We start from the raw sequence: 18,084 nt of genomic DNA, 5'->3' as shown, positions 1-18,084 counted from the left end.
AAAATCAAAACAGAAAGCGATCAAAAAATGTCATGTGCTCATAATTGGTACCAATAAAATCGTCAACTTATCTTGCAAAACACTAACCCTCACATGATTATGTCAGCTGAAATATAGAAAAATTATACACAATTGTTGGTACCCCTCGTTTAATGACAGAAAAACCCACAATGGTCACAGAAATAACTTGGAATCTGACAAAAGTAATACATCAAAAATCTATGAAAATGAACAAATGAAAGTCAGACATTGCTTTTCAACCATGCTTCCACAGAATTTTAAAAAATGAAACTCATGAAATATGCCTGGACAGAAATGATGGTACTCTTGAAAATAATGTGTCAAAAAAGAAATGTTAAATTAAGATGTGTCCACTAATTAGCATCACATGTGTCTACAATCTTGGAATCAGTGAGTGGGCCTGTAGACAAACATGTTAAATGGTAGCTACGTAATAAGCTGCATTCCCACATTTAATACGCGTGTGACTAGGAAGATAATGCGGTTTTACCGCATCTAATGAAAGTGTATGGGTAATATACGCAGCGGAGACTGAGCGTCGCTGCTACATAAATTGACATGCTGTGGTCTGGAAAGACTCGCCGCATGTCCGTCTCCGCAGGTGAGCCGAGCCAGAGGCGTCCGTGCACGCATAGTGGGCATGGGATTTCTTGAAATCCCATCCCCTGTGCTGTAACATCTGGACGCTGCGGGTTGGACGCTGAGGATGTCAGCATTTACTGACCGTGGGAACATACCCTGAGGGGTGTAGTTTTCAGAATGGTGTCACTTGTGGGCATTTTCTGCCATGTTTTCTGTCCACGCATGAGGCAACTGCAGATGTAGTTGAATAATAGGGGCTGTGAGGGACCCTACCTCAGTTTCATCGATGCAGAGCAGACAGGACCGATGCTGTTCAGCATCCGGAGAGATGATACATACCAGGAATTGTGCAATCCAGACTTGTTTGTTTGGAAATCAACCATGGTTGATTTCCTTTTTAATTAAATATTTTTAATATTATTTTTAGTATTTCTTTTCCATATAGGATTTTGTCTTGTTTATTTGGAAGTCTGGACATACAACGTATGATGAGTGGTACAATAACTTCTCCAGGAATGCCGGTGTAAACAAAGTGTGATAACAAAGTTGAGCAAAGTGCAGCAAAGTGGTCGAAAACTGATGCCTTCCTCAGCTCGCTTCAAGGGTGTCTCTCAAATAGAAAATTAAACTAAAAATGAAATGGCTGATAGGAGGATAGGTGACCCCTGAACCTTAAGAAATTAATTAACTACAGACTGCTATACACAAAAAGGCTAGTAGGTAGGACAGCAGAGTAACCTGTAAGAATAGATACTATTCATAGCATGTAAAATACAACACATTGAAGACTGCAGAGCATAACTTAAATGCCCGGAAATCGGCCAAACAGAACAGCACATCATATAGGCCCCTTAAAGTCACTTCCAATATGATGTGGTCCCCAAATAGTTTTTCTTGGAAAAATAAGAAATCGCTGGTCAACTTTTAATCCTTATAACTTCCTAAAAAAAAAAAAATATCTTTCAAAAGTTGTGCTAATGTAAAGTAAACATGTTGGAAATGTTATTTATCAAGTATTTTGTGTGACATAACTCTGATTTAAAGGCATAAAAATTAAAAGTTTCAAAATTGCTAAATTTTCCAAATTTTCATAGAATTTTCGATGTTTCCACAAATAAATGCAAGTCATATCGAACACATTTTGCCATTAACATGAAGTACAATATGTCACGAGAAAACATACTCAGAATCAGTGGGATTTGTTGAAGTGTTCCAGTGTTATAACCACATAATGTGACACTGGTTAGAAATGTAAAATTTGGCACGGTCAGGAAAGTGAAACACGGTCATGTTTTTAATACATTTTTTACATGTGCTTTTCAGCTGCGCTTTTTGTCTCTTGTATATGGGTCGCCCTCCCAGGGCAGTGGGGTACTCAGTACTGGGCCCGATGAGCTTCAATGGGAGATGTCACGGCAGCTGGGACCCGGCCCATGGCCCTGGGCGCCCATTGTAAAGGGGGTTGTTGCAGTGTGCTTATGGTGATGAAAGTTTATAAGTGATTCGTGACGCCACCTATGGTGTTCAGCAATGAAGATGTTAAGCCGACGCTGCAGACAGATCCTCTGGGACAGATGGTGTGGTGCAGCAATGATGTGCAGGCAGGGCTGTAGTCCCAGGGCAGAGTAGGTGAAGTGACACTTAGATGGTATAGTGTGGGGCGCAAAGGATGTAGCAGTGCTGGGCGGGTCGGCGCAGGAATAAGTGGAGGACACCAGGGCATGTAGTTCCAAAGCTTTACTCACAGTCTGTTGCAAGTACAGGTGCCCGCATCTGTGCCGTGTCCTCCGGGTCAGGAGCTCAGACAACTTCCAGGCAAGATGAAGTACTCCTTTCCAACACTCCGCCAACATATGTGCCTTTTCTGAACGTCTCCTCTTATAGCGCCTTTGAATGAAGTACTCCTAGTACTGAGTTACACTGGAGTTCCTCCTGTCAGATGTTCCTATGAACTCTACTTGTACGGCAGACAGCTGTAGCCTGCTTCGGGGACTCCTTGCTACCAAGTCCTGGCTCTCTCAAATGTTGCTGTTGTGCCCCCAAGTCTTGTGTGGTAATAAAGTGATGACAACCTCTATTCCTCCGGTGTCTGCTGCAGGACCATTAGTATCCGTACAACCCCGGGGACCGGACCCCGGCCTTGCGCTTAGAACTTGAGAAGGGTTCTCCTCTAACCCTAGTCCTTGTTCTCTTATTCTCCTCACGTTCCATGCTAATCCTTCTTCCCAATGGAGAATCAAGCTTCCTTTCTCTGTCTCTTTCCTGTGCTATCAGACCCAGATCACTGTGGCCTGCTGCAGCACTTCCTTCTTCCATCCCTCTCCCGGGGATCTTCTGTCTCACTTTCTGTCCTTCTACATCCTCACTCATTGACTGAATGCATGACTGAACGACTGACTCAACTCTTCCCGCTCTCTTATGTAAACTAAACTCCACCCACCTCCCAGCATGTTTCGTGTTCCAAGCAGGGAGCCACGAGGGCGTGCGGTGCCTGGAAGAAATCCCTGCCTCCTTTCTTCATTATACTATCACCCCCCCTCTCATGCTCCTCACACTGATTTGTGACATGCAGTTTTGGTGCCTGAAAAGATTAACATATCTATTACCTGCATGCCTGTAGTAACAGCAGAAAAGAGTCACAGGGGGTGACAGATTCACTTTGGAAATTTGGAAATAAAATCCATTATTTACCCCTAAAATATTGACATGTTGCAGATTTCAAAATCACATAAGTCAAATTCAACAGTGTAAAAAAACATTGGGCAAGACTTCTATAAATCCTGTACACTTTTCTGAAACTGTTGAACGCTGTGGGGTTTTTGTGCATGAAAATTTGCAGTGGAAAAAAATGCACCTAAGGATTCGCTCACATCTGCATAAAAAAAAAATTGCTCTGATGTTTATCCAGAAAAGTAAGATGAGTGTAAGGCAAGTGTCCTGCATATTCAACTCTGTGTGTCAAGTGAGTGTGCAATTTTTTTGTTTTTCTCTCTTAGCATCCGTATGACATGCGTATGCAATCCGTATGAAATGCATTTTTAACATCATCTTTTACATACTGTAATACTAACTTAAAGCTAGTTTACAAGCATATAAAACAATCTTAAATACAGTTATAGATAGATTACAGAAAGATAGATGTCCTGAAGGTATATAATTTCCCAAGCCACCTACATAAAATAAACTTACAACCTTTAGTGCCTTTCCTGTGGCACTAAGAAGCATTTCGCCATGTTTGATCTAACAAATAAATAATTAAAAAAATACTTGGGGTCCCAACTATTTTTGAGACCAGCAAAGGTAAAGCAGACAGCAGAGAGCTGATATTATCAGGCTGGGAAGGTCCTGGTTATTGGACCCATCCCAGACTAAAATACAAGCCCACAGCCGTCCCAGAAGTGCCGCATCACATTAGATGCACCAATTCTGGCGCATTGCTCAGCTCTTCATGATTGCCATGATGTGTTGGCAATCGGGGCAATGGGGCTAATCAGAGTTGGCGAGGCATGTTGCCCTCAGTGAGACCCAGCGACTCTGAGTGGTGTAGTTACTGACTGTTCAGAGCCAGTCATTACTGACTCCTTGAATAATATTGGTCAGAGTGCAATGAGATTTTTTTTCTTGGATTGCACACATTTTGATTTTTATGCTAATGTGAAAAAACTTAATAAAAGACTTGCATTCTTGCATTTGTAATTGTAGCAAAAGTTAGCTCCTCAAATTATTAATTTTAAGGAGTTAAATATTTATGCACAATAAAATTCTAGTTTGTTTTTTTTATCACAGTAAAATATATTCTGCGCATTCCAAATGATCAACCCTCCTAAGCCATCAATATGGGCATAGAAGTCATACAAAGTTAAATAAATTGATACCTTAATATCTACAATCTGATGTCTTATTCCAGAGAAATCCCCATTTTTCTTAAAGGGGTATTCTCAAGTTATTATTTACCTTTTATTTTATACAGTTGGATTCCCTGGAGTTTGGCACTACAGCCTGCCCAGGCCTAGGATGCGCATTAGTTACATTCCAGAACAGAAGTAAACATACCAGCCACCTCTCTCCAGGCCATTGATTTCTATACAGCAGTTAGCTGCTAACCTACCTTGTCCTCCCTCTTAGCTCAGGGCTGTTATCAGTCCTGAATAATCATAATCCCTGACACAGCACCCAGCATCATATTGGCAGTTTCCATAGCAGTTCAAATCATGGCTCTCACTTTCTGTGTGCTTGTTCAGTTCCTGTTATCTCTATATGTAAACACAGTGACTCAGAACAAGCACTGCTAAACCATTATTGTTTTGTAGCTGATTGAAGCTGCTCAGAACTGTCACTCAAGGAGATGCACTAGCCTCCAAGCAACCAGGAAGTAAGTAGAGACAAGACTGCATACTTATGAGCTGCTCAAGGACCAGACATAGATCTCCATGAGAATCTGCCTCCAAAACGTATGGGCGTTGTCAATTTGAGACATGTAATAAATGACAGCCTGCTCTTCTGATCTCATTGCAGTACTACAGAACTCTGTGTGATTACAATTAAGAGAGTACAGTAGAACTGAATTTTGTCTCATTACAAACACTTCTGCAACTGCAACTCTCCTTTAATAGTGCTGTCAACTTTGCTGTAGAGGTTCGCATGATTACAATTAGCACTTCTTCAGTAGTGATTGGTGAAGCCATGGATGTCCAGGTCCATCAGGCTCCACTGATCCTTTAAACAAAGTTTGGTTCGGATACCAGAACAATACCCAAACCCATACCCCATTCAGATGAATGGGGCTCCCGAACATCCATTGCTTGCCACATTGTCAAGCGTCAACTGATGAGAGTACTATTATCATCATCCCACACCTGGTCTTGCTGATAGAGAGAACAGGTAAGGCTGATGAGAGTAGTCGTCAGCTGGCGTCTGTGCTATAAATAATTTAAAAAAAAATGATGAAAAATGATGTGTGGTATCTTTGTTTGTTTTCATAACCAAATCAGACAAAACCAACAGCAGTGGGCTGCAACCCCCAGTTGTCAGCTTTATCATGGCTGGTTATCAATAATAGAGAGGTCCCACACAGTTTTTTTAATTTCAATAAATTTAAAAAACGGAGTGGGGTCCCCCCATTTTTGACAACCAGCTAAGCTAAAGCAGACACCTAGGGGCTGGTTTTCTCAGACTGGGAAGGGTCCATGGATATTGTCCCTCCCCAGCCTAAAAATTGCATTCCGAAGCCACCCCAGAAAAGGCGCATTAATTAGATGCGCCAGTTCTGGTGGTTTGCCTGGCTCTTCGAACATGCCCTGGTGCAGTGGCAAGTGAGGTAATAGGTTTGGGGTTGATTTCAGCTGTTTTATGGCAGATGACATGAAGCCCAGGAGTTATTAATTAGACGCCCCCATTATCCACCCCATAGTTAGATTGCAAAAAAGACACGACCAGAATAAAGTCTTTTAATTGAAATAAAGGCACTGACACCTTTATTTGAAATAAAAAAGCAAACATATACTCACCTTTACACCTAATCTATTGATGCACATGTCCTCTGTAGAAGACAAAAAATAATAAAACCCCATATTCTTCACCTGTCTAATAAGATAATCTATTAAAGCTCATGCCCCCCCGTAATAGACAGAAATAATAAAACACCATATTCTTTACAATCGGTCACAGCTGCTTGCTCACATGCAGTCATTTCTCTGACCGTGGTGTTTATTGCACTCACACAGATGACAGTGCGGGGAAAAAAGCTGATATTCGGGGTGCTTAACTGGAACATTAACACAGACTTCCTGGAGAAGTCTGTGTTCGTGGTCCATGCACGGACGCTAGGTGTTCGGTACGGACCCTAAACGTATTCTTCAGCTTACATCTCACAAACAGCTAGTGTGGAGAGAAGGGAGTACCGATGAGCTGACAGCACTGTAATAAGAGAGCTACTACTGTAGATGAGCTTGTAATGAGACAAAGCTTAGCTCTGCAATACTGTGTCCGTTGTAATGAGGGACAGCTCTTCAGTGATGCCCACATTCATTTAAAATTATATCTGAAAGTAGATTCTCAGGGACATCTGTGTCATACCCAGGGAGCTTAACTGCTCATTTACATATTAAGGAAAACGTGGATTTTTCTTAAAGACCTCAGATCGCAAATAGCAAGTATATTTTTTTTCAGTTTTCTGTGCCCTGCATGCCCATTTAGACAGTTTAAGAGGGTTGATCCTACTAAAAGATTTCCTATAACTACTGATAGAATTAGTTTCATGTCTCTTATGTCATGAACACAGTCCTTATATTAAATGTTGTGTTTTTGATTGGGTGGTTGTTAGGGAGCACCTTTACATTAATAATGATGTTACAATGATTTCCTATTTAGTAGAGGTTGGAAACATTGAGAGAAAATGTAATCTTGGTTTTCTCTGTATGTCTCGCTATCTACAATAGGCAGACGTTGATCTAATGGTTTGTTAGCTTTAACTGTTAACAGTGATTTGTATAACCGATTAATTTCTTGGGAGAAAGAAAATTAAACAAAACAACTCATAAAATGAAAATTTATCATAACATGATTTTGCAACAAAATTTGCATGAGATCTTTTTCCGCTAAATTCATGTCCCGTGTGGATGCACTTTAGCGGCATTACAAAAACTGAAAATCTGCACTGGTCATTAAGGTCCAAAACATTTTGTTCGTAAAGAGAATTATCACTAGAAAATGACATTCATTTTGTCATGATCCCAGTGCAGGTTTTGACCTGCACGTCAGGGGTTAATGTCTTGAGCTCAATGCAGGCTTTGACCTGCACACCTGGGGTTAATTATTGTGGCCTCTCTTTGGTTCAGGCAGAGCTTTTTATTGCCCTGAGATACTCCAATCTTTGTCAGTTATACTTTTGCCTTTGGCCAAGTGTGGTGACCCCTGTGTGCCTGTTCGTTGTCTTATAGCTTGCTTATATGGTTCTGATCCGGTTCTGTCCCCCGTTGTGAGTTTGCCTGTTGATTCTGTACTGTATATCTGCTTCTCTGGTTTCTGACATCTTGGCTACGTCTTAACTATCTGTTCTGTCTTGCCCTTTGGTAATTGTCGTGCTATCTCGTTCTTTGACCCCGGCCTGATCTGGTTTATTTCCCTGTCTATGCCTATTAGTAACTTTGTTCCGTAGTTACCATTCTAGGAGTTTTCCTGCAGCTCCTAGCTCTCGGGAGTTTAGGCCACGCCCCTGCAGTCACATGCTTCAGGTCCTGTGGGTCTGAAGCACGCATCTTCTCTGCTGCTGCCCGCTCCACAGGTATCTCTGGCACAGGTTGTCTTACTCAGGACAGGCGCACTGGCTCAGTGAGCAAGTGCAGTGCGGTGTTCCTGATACATTTAACTTCTTTATCATTGTTAATATCAACAGGAATTTCTTCTATGAAGGGAACCTGTCAAAATGAAAATGCATTTCAATCTTCAGGCAGCATGTTATGTTCTAGTCACAGAACAATTAACCCCTTCACCCCCAAGGGTGGTTTGCACGTTCATGACCGGGCCAATTTTTACAATTCTGACCACTGTACCTTTATGAGGTCATAACTCTGGAACGCTTCCATGGATCCCGGTAATTCTGACAATGTTTTCTCGTGACATATTGTACTTCATGTTAGTGGTAAAATTTCATTCAAATAACTTGCGTTTATTTGTGAGAAAAACGGAAATTTGGCGAAAATTTTGAAAATTTCGCAATTTTCTAACTTTGAATTTTTATGCCCTTAAATCACAGAGATACGGCACACAAAAAACTTGATAACTAACATTTCCCACATGTTTACTTTACATCAGCACAATTTTGGAACCAAATTTTTTTTGTTAGGAAGTTATAAGGGTTAAAAGTTGACCAGCGATTTCACATTTGAAGCCACTTTGAGGGGTCTATATGATAGAAAATACCCAAAAGTGACACCATTCTAAAAACTGCACTCCTTAAGGTGCTCAAAACCACATTCAAGAAGTTTATTAACCCTTTAGGTGCGTCACAGGAATTTTTTTGAATATTTAAAAAAAAATGAACATCTAACTTTTTTTCACAAAAAAAAAATTCAGGTTCAATTTTTTTTATTTTACCAAGGGTAACAGGAGAAATTAGACTGCAAAAGTTATTGTGCAATTTGTCCTGAGTACGCTGATAACTGATATGTGGGGGGGAACGACTGTTTCGGCGCATGGCAGAGCTCAGAATGGAAGGAGCGCCGTTTGACTTTTTCAATGCAAAATTGGCTGGAATTCAGATCGGACGCCATGTCACGTTTGGAGAGTCCCTAATGTACCTAAACAGTGGAAACCCCCTACAAGTGACCCCATTTTGGAAACTAGACCCCCCCAAGGAACTTATCTAGATATGTGGTGAGAACTTTGAACCCACAAGGGCTTTACAGAAGTTTATAACATACAGCTGTACAATTAAAAAATCATATTTTTTCCACAAAAATGATCTTTTCACCCTCAATTCTTATTTTTCCAAGGGTAACAGGACCCTAAAAGTTATTGTGCAATTTGTCCTGAGTACGCTGATACCCCACATGTGGGGGTAAACCACTATTTGGGCGCATGGCAGAGCTCGGAAGGGAAGCAGCGCCATTTGCCGTTTTTGGCTGGAATTGAGATCGGACATCATGTCGCGATTGGAAAACCCCTGATGTACCTAAACAGTGGAAACCCCCCACAAATGACACCATTTTGTAAACTAGACCCCCCCCAAGGAACTTATCTAGATGTGTGGTGAGCACTTTGAACCCCCCAGTGCTTCACAGAAGTTTATAATGCCCGGGCATGAAAATAAAAAAATCGTATTTTTTCCACAAACATGATCAATTAGTCCCCAATTTTTTCATTTTCCCAAGGGTAACAGGAGAAATTGGACCCCAAAAGTTGTTGTCCAATTTGTCATGAGTACGCTGACACCCCATATGTGGGAGAAAACTACTGTATGGACACACCTCGGGGCTCGGAAGGGAAGCAGTGACGTTTTGGAATGCAGACTTTGATGGAATGGTCTGCGGGTGTCATGTGCGTTTGGAGAGCCCCTGATGTGCCTAAACTATTGAAACTCCCCACAAGTGACCCTATTTTGGACACTAGACCCCCCACGGAACTTATCTAGATGTGTGGTGAGCACTTTGAACCCTCAAGTGCTTCACAGAAGTTTATAACGTGAAAATAAAAAATCATTTTTTTCCACAAAAATGATATTTTTGCCCCCAATTTTTTATTTTCCTAAGGGTAACAGGAGAAATTGGACCCCAAAAATTGTTTTGCAATTTGTCCTGAGTAGGCTGATACCCTACATATGGGGGTAAAACACTGTTTGGGCGCATGGCAGAGCTTGGAAGGGAAGGAGCACCATTTGACTTTTTCAACTCAGAATTGGCTGGAATTGAGATCAGACACCATGTTGCATTTGGAGACCCCATGATGTGCCCAAACAGTGGAAACCCCCAATTCTAACTCCAACCCGAACCCCAACACACCCCTAACCCTAATCTCAACCCTAGCCCTAACCCTAGCCCTAACCCTAGCCCTAACTCTAACCCTAGCCCTAACCCTAATGGAAAAATGGAAATAAATACATTTTTTATTTTATTATTTTTCCCTAACTAAGGGGGTGATAACGGGGGGTTTGATTTACTATTTATGGTGGTTTTTATATTTGGCAGCTGTCGCACGCTAAAAGACGCTTTTTATTGTAAAAATAGTTTTTGCATCACCACATATTGAGAGCTATAATTTTTCTGTATTTTGACCCACCGAGTCATGTGAGGTCTTATTTTTTGCGGGACGAGTTGACGTTTTTATTGGTACCATTTTCGGGCATGTGACATTTTTTGATCACTTTTTATTCCGATTTTTGGGACGCAGAATGAACAAAAACCAGCGTTTCATGTATTTCTTTTGGGGGGGTGCGTTTACACCATTCCGCGTGCAGTAAAATTGATAAAGCAGTTTTATTCTTCGGGTCAGTATGGTTACAGCAATACCTCATTTAGTTCGTTTTTTTATGTTTTGTCGGTTTTATGCAATGAAAACTATTTTATATAAAAAATAATTATTTTTGCATCGCTTTATTCTGCGAGCTATAACTTTTTTTTTTTTTCACTGATGATGCTGTGTGGTGGCTCGTTTTTTGCGGGACAAGATGACGTTTTCAGCGGTACCATGGATATTTATGTGCGTCTTTTTGATCACGCGTTATTACACTTTTTGTTTGGCGGTATGATAATAAATCATTATTTTTTGCTTCGTTTTTTAAGGGGTTCGCTAAAGGGGTTAACTAATGGGACAGTTTTATAGGGCGGGTCATTACGGACGCGTCGATACCTAATATGTGTACTTTTGTTTTTGTTTTTTTTTTTTCCAAAAAATGGATTTATTTGGGGGAATATTTTTTTTCTTTTTTCTAATTTATTTGGCGATTTTTTTAAAATTATTTTAACACTTTATTTTTTTTTTAACTTTATTAAATAGTCCCAGGTGGGACATCACTGTCCTGTGACAGATCGCTGATCTGTCACATCACAGATCACTGTGATAGATCAGCGATCTGTCACAGGCAGTGCAGAAGGCTTCCTCATGCCTGCGCTTTACAGGCACTGAGGAAGCCAGCTTCCTGCAGGCCCCCGTCGCCATCTTGGATTCGAGGGCTGCAGGAAAGGAGCCCCCCGCAGCAGCGCTGCACATTGCGCTGCCGTGGGGGGCTCAGGGAAGCACGGAGTGAGCCCCCTCCCTGCCGATGCTTCCCTTTAACCCCCGGTACACCGCGATCATGTTTGATCGCGGTGTGCAAGGGGTTAACGTGTCGGGGGCGGTCCGTGACCGCCCCTGACACATTGTGCCGGGTGTCAGCTGTGATAATCAGCTGACACCCGGTCGCGATCAGCGGCGCTCACCACGTGGGCGCCGCTGATCGCGGTAGACGTACTATTCCGTCCATGGGCATAGGGGCCCGGGTCCCATGGACGGGATAGTACATCGGATGTCAGGAAGGGGTTAAAATAATTAAAACCACAGGTTATCCTGAATTTTTTTCCCACAAAATTATATATCAATCAACTCCGCTTCAACTGTTCTACAACATGGTGCCTGCATAGAGGGTGGCTTTAAAACTATTAAAGTTTAGGTATTTGGTCCCAATTTCGTCCTTGTGGTCCTTCATATAACAGTTATCACTGTCTGAATTATTAATTCCACTGGGAATAGAGAATCTGTGAATTGTATGGCATGGTGGTTAAAGTACTCATTTCTTTCTCCATACTAAAATGGTGCTGTGCAGTAAGAGGTTGAAGGAATTTCCACCCAAAACTCAAAGATATTGACATTGCCTTTCTCATAAACATATTTTAAATTTAATTTTAAGGTTTATGGGCTGGGCTGTTATGTCCAGTGGCCTTGCAGTCCTGCATCTATGTGCCCTACATTTTGCGTATGGATTGGAATCGGGCATGTGAAGAGGTAATTATTTTGTTGAATTAATAGAAACGTTGCTTATTTGCTGCCTATTTTGCAAGTATTACTACTCGCATCATTCAAGTCTTTGGATACGCCACAAATGTTTGATTGATGTATAAAGGTGACACCATTCACTCTTTCAATACTTATATTATTATCTTAAAGTACCACTGATTCAAGGATTCGGTAGAGGTTGAAGAGGGTTTAAATATGTAAAATACAAGCACATACAATAAATAGTGAAATAAACTGTACAGAGGTGAGGAGAACAATCTACAAGGTATTGGAAACAAGACAGTAGGATAGGGGGTTGTAACAGCTCAAGTGGTAATGATAGCAATGAGACAGCTCTGATGAGAAGTGATGAGGTTGCAATAGAATGCATGGTCAGTGCACATTGAAAGGAGAAAACGAGTAATCGGAGACCAACGCCGCCCGCCCCCGCAAGTGACATCACTTGCTGGGACGTTTCTAGTCTCTGCTCGATCGTTCTCTCTTTCCAAAGCACACTGACTATACACTCTCTTGCTGGCTTGTCACTTCTCATCAGAGCCTTCAAGACAGTGCACAGTGACAAGATCTTAATCAGCATGGTCTAACCCAGCCACTGAAACAGACGTCACTGACGCTTTATTTTAGGGTAGGGGAAGAAGCTGCAATAACTTTCCCTTGATGACGACACATTCAAGTATCCCAACATGCCATTGGCTTCCCAAAGAATGGGTCATCACACAAGAAGTAGTAAAAAAAGTAAAAAAAATAAATCAGTTAAATACATTAGTGAGGAAACAATAGAGAGTGTACTAGAAAAGAATAAATAAACATATACATGTATCATGAGCACAAGGGTAAGTATACCAATTTAGCACATGTAGATAGAAGAAAACCTATAAAAAATAAGTGCAACGCCACAGTATACTCAGTAAAATATAACTTTTATTGAAAATATAGTTTAAAAAGAGTTAAAAAATGTAAGACACAAGATAATGAAAGCTGATAAGCATAGGATTGTATAAATAATTTTGTGCAGCGGTGTTCACACCGTGCAGTAATGAGGCAATGACCCAGGAAAGTTCAAAGCAAACATATTTAATGTCCATAAACTCGCAAAATGAAAAAGCACACGTATCCTCCGGATCGCAGCCAGGGCGTCAAAAACAGTCCATATCCGAGACGGGTTGCCATGGCGACTGCACCACCGTGTCACACTGAGGAGTGCCAGACATTTGCTTCTCTTGGCTCTGTGTTACCTCACACAAGCCAGCTGTTGCAGAGCCACGTTCTCTGCCACTTGCAAACCAACACTGACACACCCCACCCTTTGCTGCAGGGTACACAGCGGGTAACTAAGGGACGCACGCTTAGTTACCCGCTACTTACCTTAGATACCAGCTCCCAGCATCTGCTTACAGCGCTGGGAGCTTGCTGATCGATGGTCTCCCGCTGCCACACGCAGCGATGCATGCTGGCCAGCGGGAGACTAACGATCAAAAAATGGCCCAGGACCTTCCTGCACGATCAGCGATACCCAGCGGGGGGGCCGGTCGCTGATACATGTCACACACAGCGAGATCGTTGATGCATTACAAATCGGTGACTCATCGGCGATCTTGCTTAGTGTGAAGTACCCCTTAGACTGAAACAAAACCATACAAAAAACGTATTAAAATAGAGTCAATATGTGCGAAACAAGACAGAATAATCTTACATTCCAATAAGAACAAGGAAAACCACTGCATGAACAGATGTGTCCAAACTTTTGACCAGTACTGTATATACTGTAAATGACTTATAGGTCACTAAAACAAAAGTGAAGACTGTCATTTTTAAGATTATTGTCCAGGTTCTCTCAAATAATCATAGAATGTTAGAGTTGGAAGGGACCTCCTGGGTCATCGTGTCCAACCCCTGCTCAATGCAGAATTCACTAAACCATCTCAGACAGATGTCTGTCCAGCCTCTGTTTGAAGACATCCATTGAAGAACTCACCACTTCAAGTGGCAGCCTGGTCAACTCATTGATCACCCTCACGTCAAAAAGTTTTTTCTAATATCTAATCGGTTTCTTCTCCCTTTCAGTCTCATTCCATTTCTTCTCGTGTTTCCATGTGCAAATGAGAATAAGGGTGTGTGCACACGTTGCGTTTTTGCTGCGGTTTCGCAGCGGATTTGGTAATGCGGATCTGCAGCAGTTTCCATGCGGTTTACAGTACCATGTAAACCTATGGAAAACCAAAACTGCTGTGCACATGCTGCGGAAATTTTTCTGCAGCATGTCACTTTCTTTGCGGAACCGCAGCTGCATTGTACGTTCCGGGACAAAATTTATTCTCTCTCTCTCAAAAAATCCATAACGTCTGCACACGCCCTAAGGATGATCCATCTACACTGTCACATCCCTTCAGATATTTGTAGACAGCTATTAAGTCTCCTCTGAGCCTTCTTTTTTGCAAGCTTAACATTCCCAGATCCTTTAACCATTCCTCGTAGAACATACTTTGCAGTCCGCTGACCATCCTGGTAGCTCTTCCCTGAAATTGCTCCAGTTTTTCAATGTCTTCTTTAAAAGAGTACACTGGCCAATCACTTCCACAGAAAAGAAATGTATTTTCTTTCAGTTATTTTTATTTGCAGATGTGTATAAAATTCTAAAATCACATTTCGTTTTTACTAGGCTAGAATTAGGTCAGGTGTCCAATCAAAGAGAGCTGAGAAAAGCAACAATGAAAATGGTAAGAACTATAATTTACATATTAAATTAGTAATAAATCATAGCAATTAAATATATGGGACTTGTAAAACATCACTTATCGAGCAGTAATTTTGTAATATACAGTAAGTGGTGATCTGTGCATTGATCTTGGATTACCGGTATGTGACTCTAGGTGGAGGCTTAAACTGCTTGGATGAAAAAATTTAATATTAAGCTACATTGGAAGGAAATTTGTCAGCAAAACAACCGATATTTACCTGCAGCCATATTGCTAATATTGCAGGTAAATGCAGTTTTAAACATATGTGGTTGTCTAATTGGAAATATGGCTACAAGAAAAAAATGAAGTTATATTGTGCGATTACTGTGGAATGAGGGCTGATACTTCACTGCGCGTTTTACCACGCAAGTGACTAAAAGTGAGTGACTGCAATAAAAACTTCATTTTCTCCCTCCAGCCACATGTTTCTATTAGACAGCTACACATATTTATCCCCTTCACGACCAGAGGGATTTATTTTTGTGTTTTCATTTTTTGCTCCCCTTCTTCCCAGAGCCATAACTTTTTTATTTTTTGGTCAATATGGCCATGTGAGGGCTTTTTATTTGCGGGACAAGTTGTATTTTTGAACAATACTATTGGTTTTAACATACTGTGCACTGGAAAATGGGAAAGAAATTCCAAGTGCGGTGAAATTGCAAAAAAAAAGTGCAATTTCACGTGTTTTTTTTACCATTTTCACTAAATGCTAAAACTGACCTTCCATTATCATTCTCCAGGTCATTACGAGTTCATAGACACCAAATATGTCTAGGTTTCTTTTATTTAGGTGGTGAAAAAAAAATCCAAAATATGGTAAAAAAAAAATGGTGCCATTTTCTGAGAACTGCAGTATCTCCATTTTTCATTATCTGGGGTTGGGTGAGGGTTTATTTTTTGTGCTCCCAGCTGACGTTTTTATTGATAGTATTTTAGTGCAAATACGATCTCTTAATTGCCCGTTATTGCATTTTATTGCAATGTAACGGCAACCAAAAAAACATAATTCTGACATTTTGAATTTTTTTTCTTATTACGCTGTTTAGCGATCGGGTTAATTCTTTTTTTATATTGATCGGACGATTCTGAACACGGCGATACCAAATATGTGTATATTTTATTTTGTTATTGTTTTATTTTGAATGTGGTGAAAGGGGAGTGATTTGAACTTTTATATTTTTTATTATATTTTTAAACTTTTTTTTTACTTTTTGCATGCTTCAAAACTAGAAGCTGCAATACTTCGATTGCCACTGCTACACACAGGCGATGATCAGATCACCTGTGTGTAGCAGAAATGCTCGCTTGCTATGAGTGCTGGCCACGGGGCAGCGCTCATAGCAATCTGGCAATGGCAAACATCGAGGTCTGCTGGAGAACTCTGGTTGTCATGCAGACCCATCATGACGGGGACGGGGTCACCGATGGGTGGGATTAGTGACGTGCTATCCTCTGCTTCTATCTCAGCCACCACATCTTATAAGGCTATGTGCACACGTAGATTTAGGTCCTGCGGATTTTTATTTTTTTTGGAAAAATCTGCAGGTAAATTCTCAGGTTAAAAGACCTGCGGTTTACCTGCGTATTAGCCTGTGGTTTAGCCCTGCGGTTTCACACCTCTACAAATGGAGAAGGTGTGAAACCGCAGCAGAATCCGCACAAAGAATTGACATGCTGCGGATTTGAACCCGCAGCAAATCCGCGCGGAACAATCCGCAGCATGTGCACAGCGTTTTTCAGTTTACCATTGAAAACAATGGTACTGTACAATGCACCTAAATCTGCTGCGGACCCTCAGAGCCTGAAACGCTGCAGATCCACAGCTGAATCCGCATTGTGTGCACATAGCCTAACTGTGAAACTAAACATCATCAGGGGGTTGACAAAGAAGAAGTGAGTGATACCGGCACCATCCTACAGCTTCTATCAACGCCTTCAAATGAATCAGGGGGTGGAGCTTGTGTCACTCACTGCTTCTATCATCGCCCCCAGATGATGATTTGTTTGAGGGCTAGAAGCTGTGGGGCAGTGCTGGTGTCACTCACTGCTTCAATCTCCGCCCCCTGATGACATCTTGTTTCACTGTTAGAAGATGCGGTGGAGAAACAGAGTGCTGGTGCTGCACTCACCTCCTACACAGCTTCTATCGCTATGGATCCATAAACTACTTTAGAGGGTAATAGACTCTGCAGGAAAGTGAGTGCAGCCCCAGCCTCCTGTGGCGTCCTTTTTGAGACTCCTGTCAAACGAAACATCACAGAAAGTACAGTTAAAAAAAACCCACATTTAGGGTTTAGTTACAAAGGCAGAAGTGTTTTATATATTTTATAATGAAGCTGATTAGGATCTAAAGATAGAAATTTAGAAAGGACATTTTAGTTACCAAACCAACCCTTTAAACGTTAATCTTCTCTTCTATATGGGCTGTGTGCATAACCGAACAAATACAGATAACCTTTTAGTCTCAGACCAATGATTTATAATAAAGGCTGTCGCCTATAAAAATAATATCATAACTTGGTCACTAAACATCTTTCATTCTTTTTTCTGACACTACTAATATTGCTATTCTCCAGGAGTTTAGAACACTGGAATAAAATATATCTTGGGTTAGGATCCTCATCAGTTAACTAACTGACAAAATACATTAAATGTGGGTATTTATTTGTGAATCACTAAAAATTATTTCTTTACAATTGCATAGGAAAGCATGCTGATGCTGAAAATAAAGGTGCAATTAGCCTACGTAACATCGCTGAAGAGACTTATGAAGCAGAAATGGTGTCAGAAGATAATCTGCCATTAGAGGCATCCAATGTTGTCGGAGAAATACTAACAACAAAACAGCTAATAATCAGGCGCGGACTTGCAATATTTATATGTGTGTCCATATTGCTGTTTGGGATTGCAATCTATTTCATTAAAAAAAAATAGGTAATGCTTAGTGGAGTCGTCTGATAGCTTAAGGCTATGTGCACACGTATGCAGAAAATTTCTGCATGAAAACCGGACTCCTTCCCAGAAAACGCGCGTTTTTTTCTGCGCGTTTTCCGCATGTTTTCTATGCGGTTTTTGCGCAAAAACTCGCGTTTTTTTATGCGTTTTTTTCCGGAGGAGTGCCAGCCTCATAGAAAATAGCTAGAAATGTGGAATTTTCCTCGAAATTAATGAGCATGCTGCGTTTTTTCCGCGATGCGTTTTTTTTGCGGAAAAAACCTTATCAATATGCATAAAAAGTGCAGAATTCATTAAAATG

General features: G+C 41.0%; 1 protein-coding gene across 1 annotated transcript in view; it reads left to right on the top strand.

The window, feature by feature from the left end:
* Window positions 1–17,772, top strand: part of LOC141088480 (multidrug and toxin extrusion protein 2-like) — a 167,350-nt gene extending 149,578 nt beyond the window's left edge. The window contains exons 15-17 of the mRNA XM_073574576.1: window positions 11,984–12,078; window positions 14,750–14,807; window positions 17,533–17,772. Of these exons, the coding sequence (XP_073430677.1) occupies window positions 11,984–12,078; window positions 14,750–14,807; window positions 17,533–17,762 (383 nt within the window). The 3' untranslated portion in view covers window positions 17,763–17,772. The remainder of the gene's footprint in view (window positions 1–11,983; window positions 12,079–14,749; window positions 14,808–17,532) is intronic.
* The last annotated feature ends 312 nt before the right edge of the window (window positions 17,773–18,084 follow it).

Source organism: Dendrobates tinctorius, unplaced genomic scaffold, assembly GCF_039654945.1.
Source record: "Dendrobates tinctorius isolate UK_male_01 unplaced genomic scaffold, ASM3965494v1 ptg000007l, whole genome shotgun sequence".
Lineage (NCBI taxonomy): Eukaryota > Metazoa > Chordata > Amphibia > Anura > Dendrobatidae > Dendrobates > Dendrobates tinctorius.
This window is presented reverse-complemented; position numbering and strand designations above follow the sequence as displayed.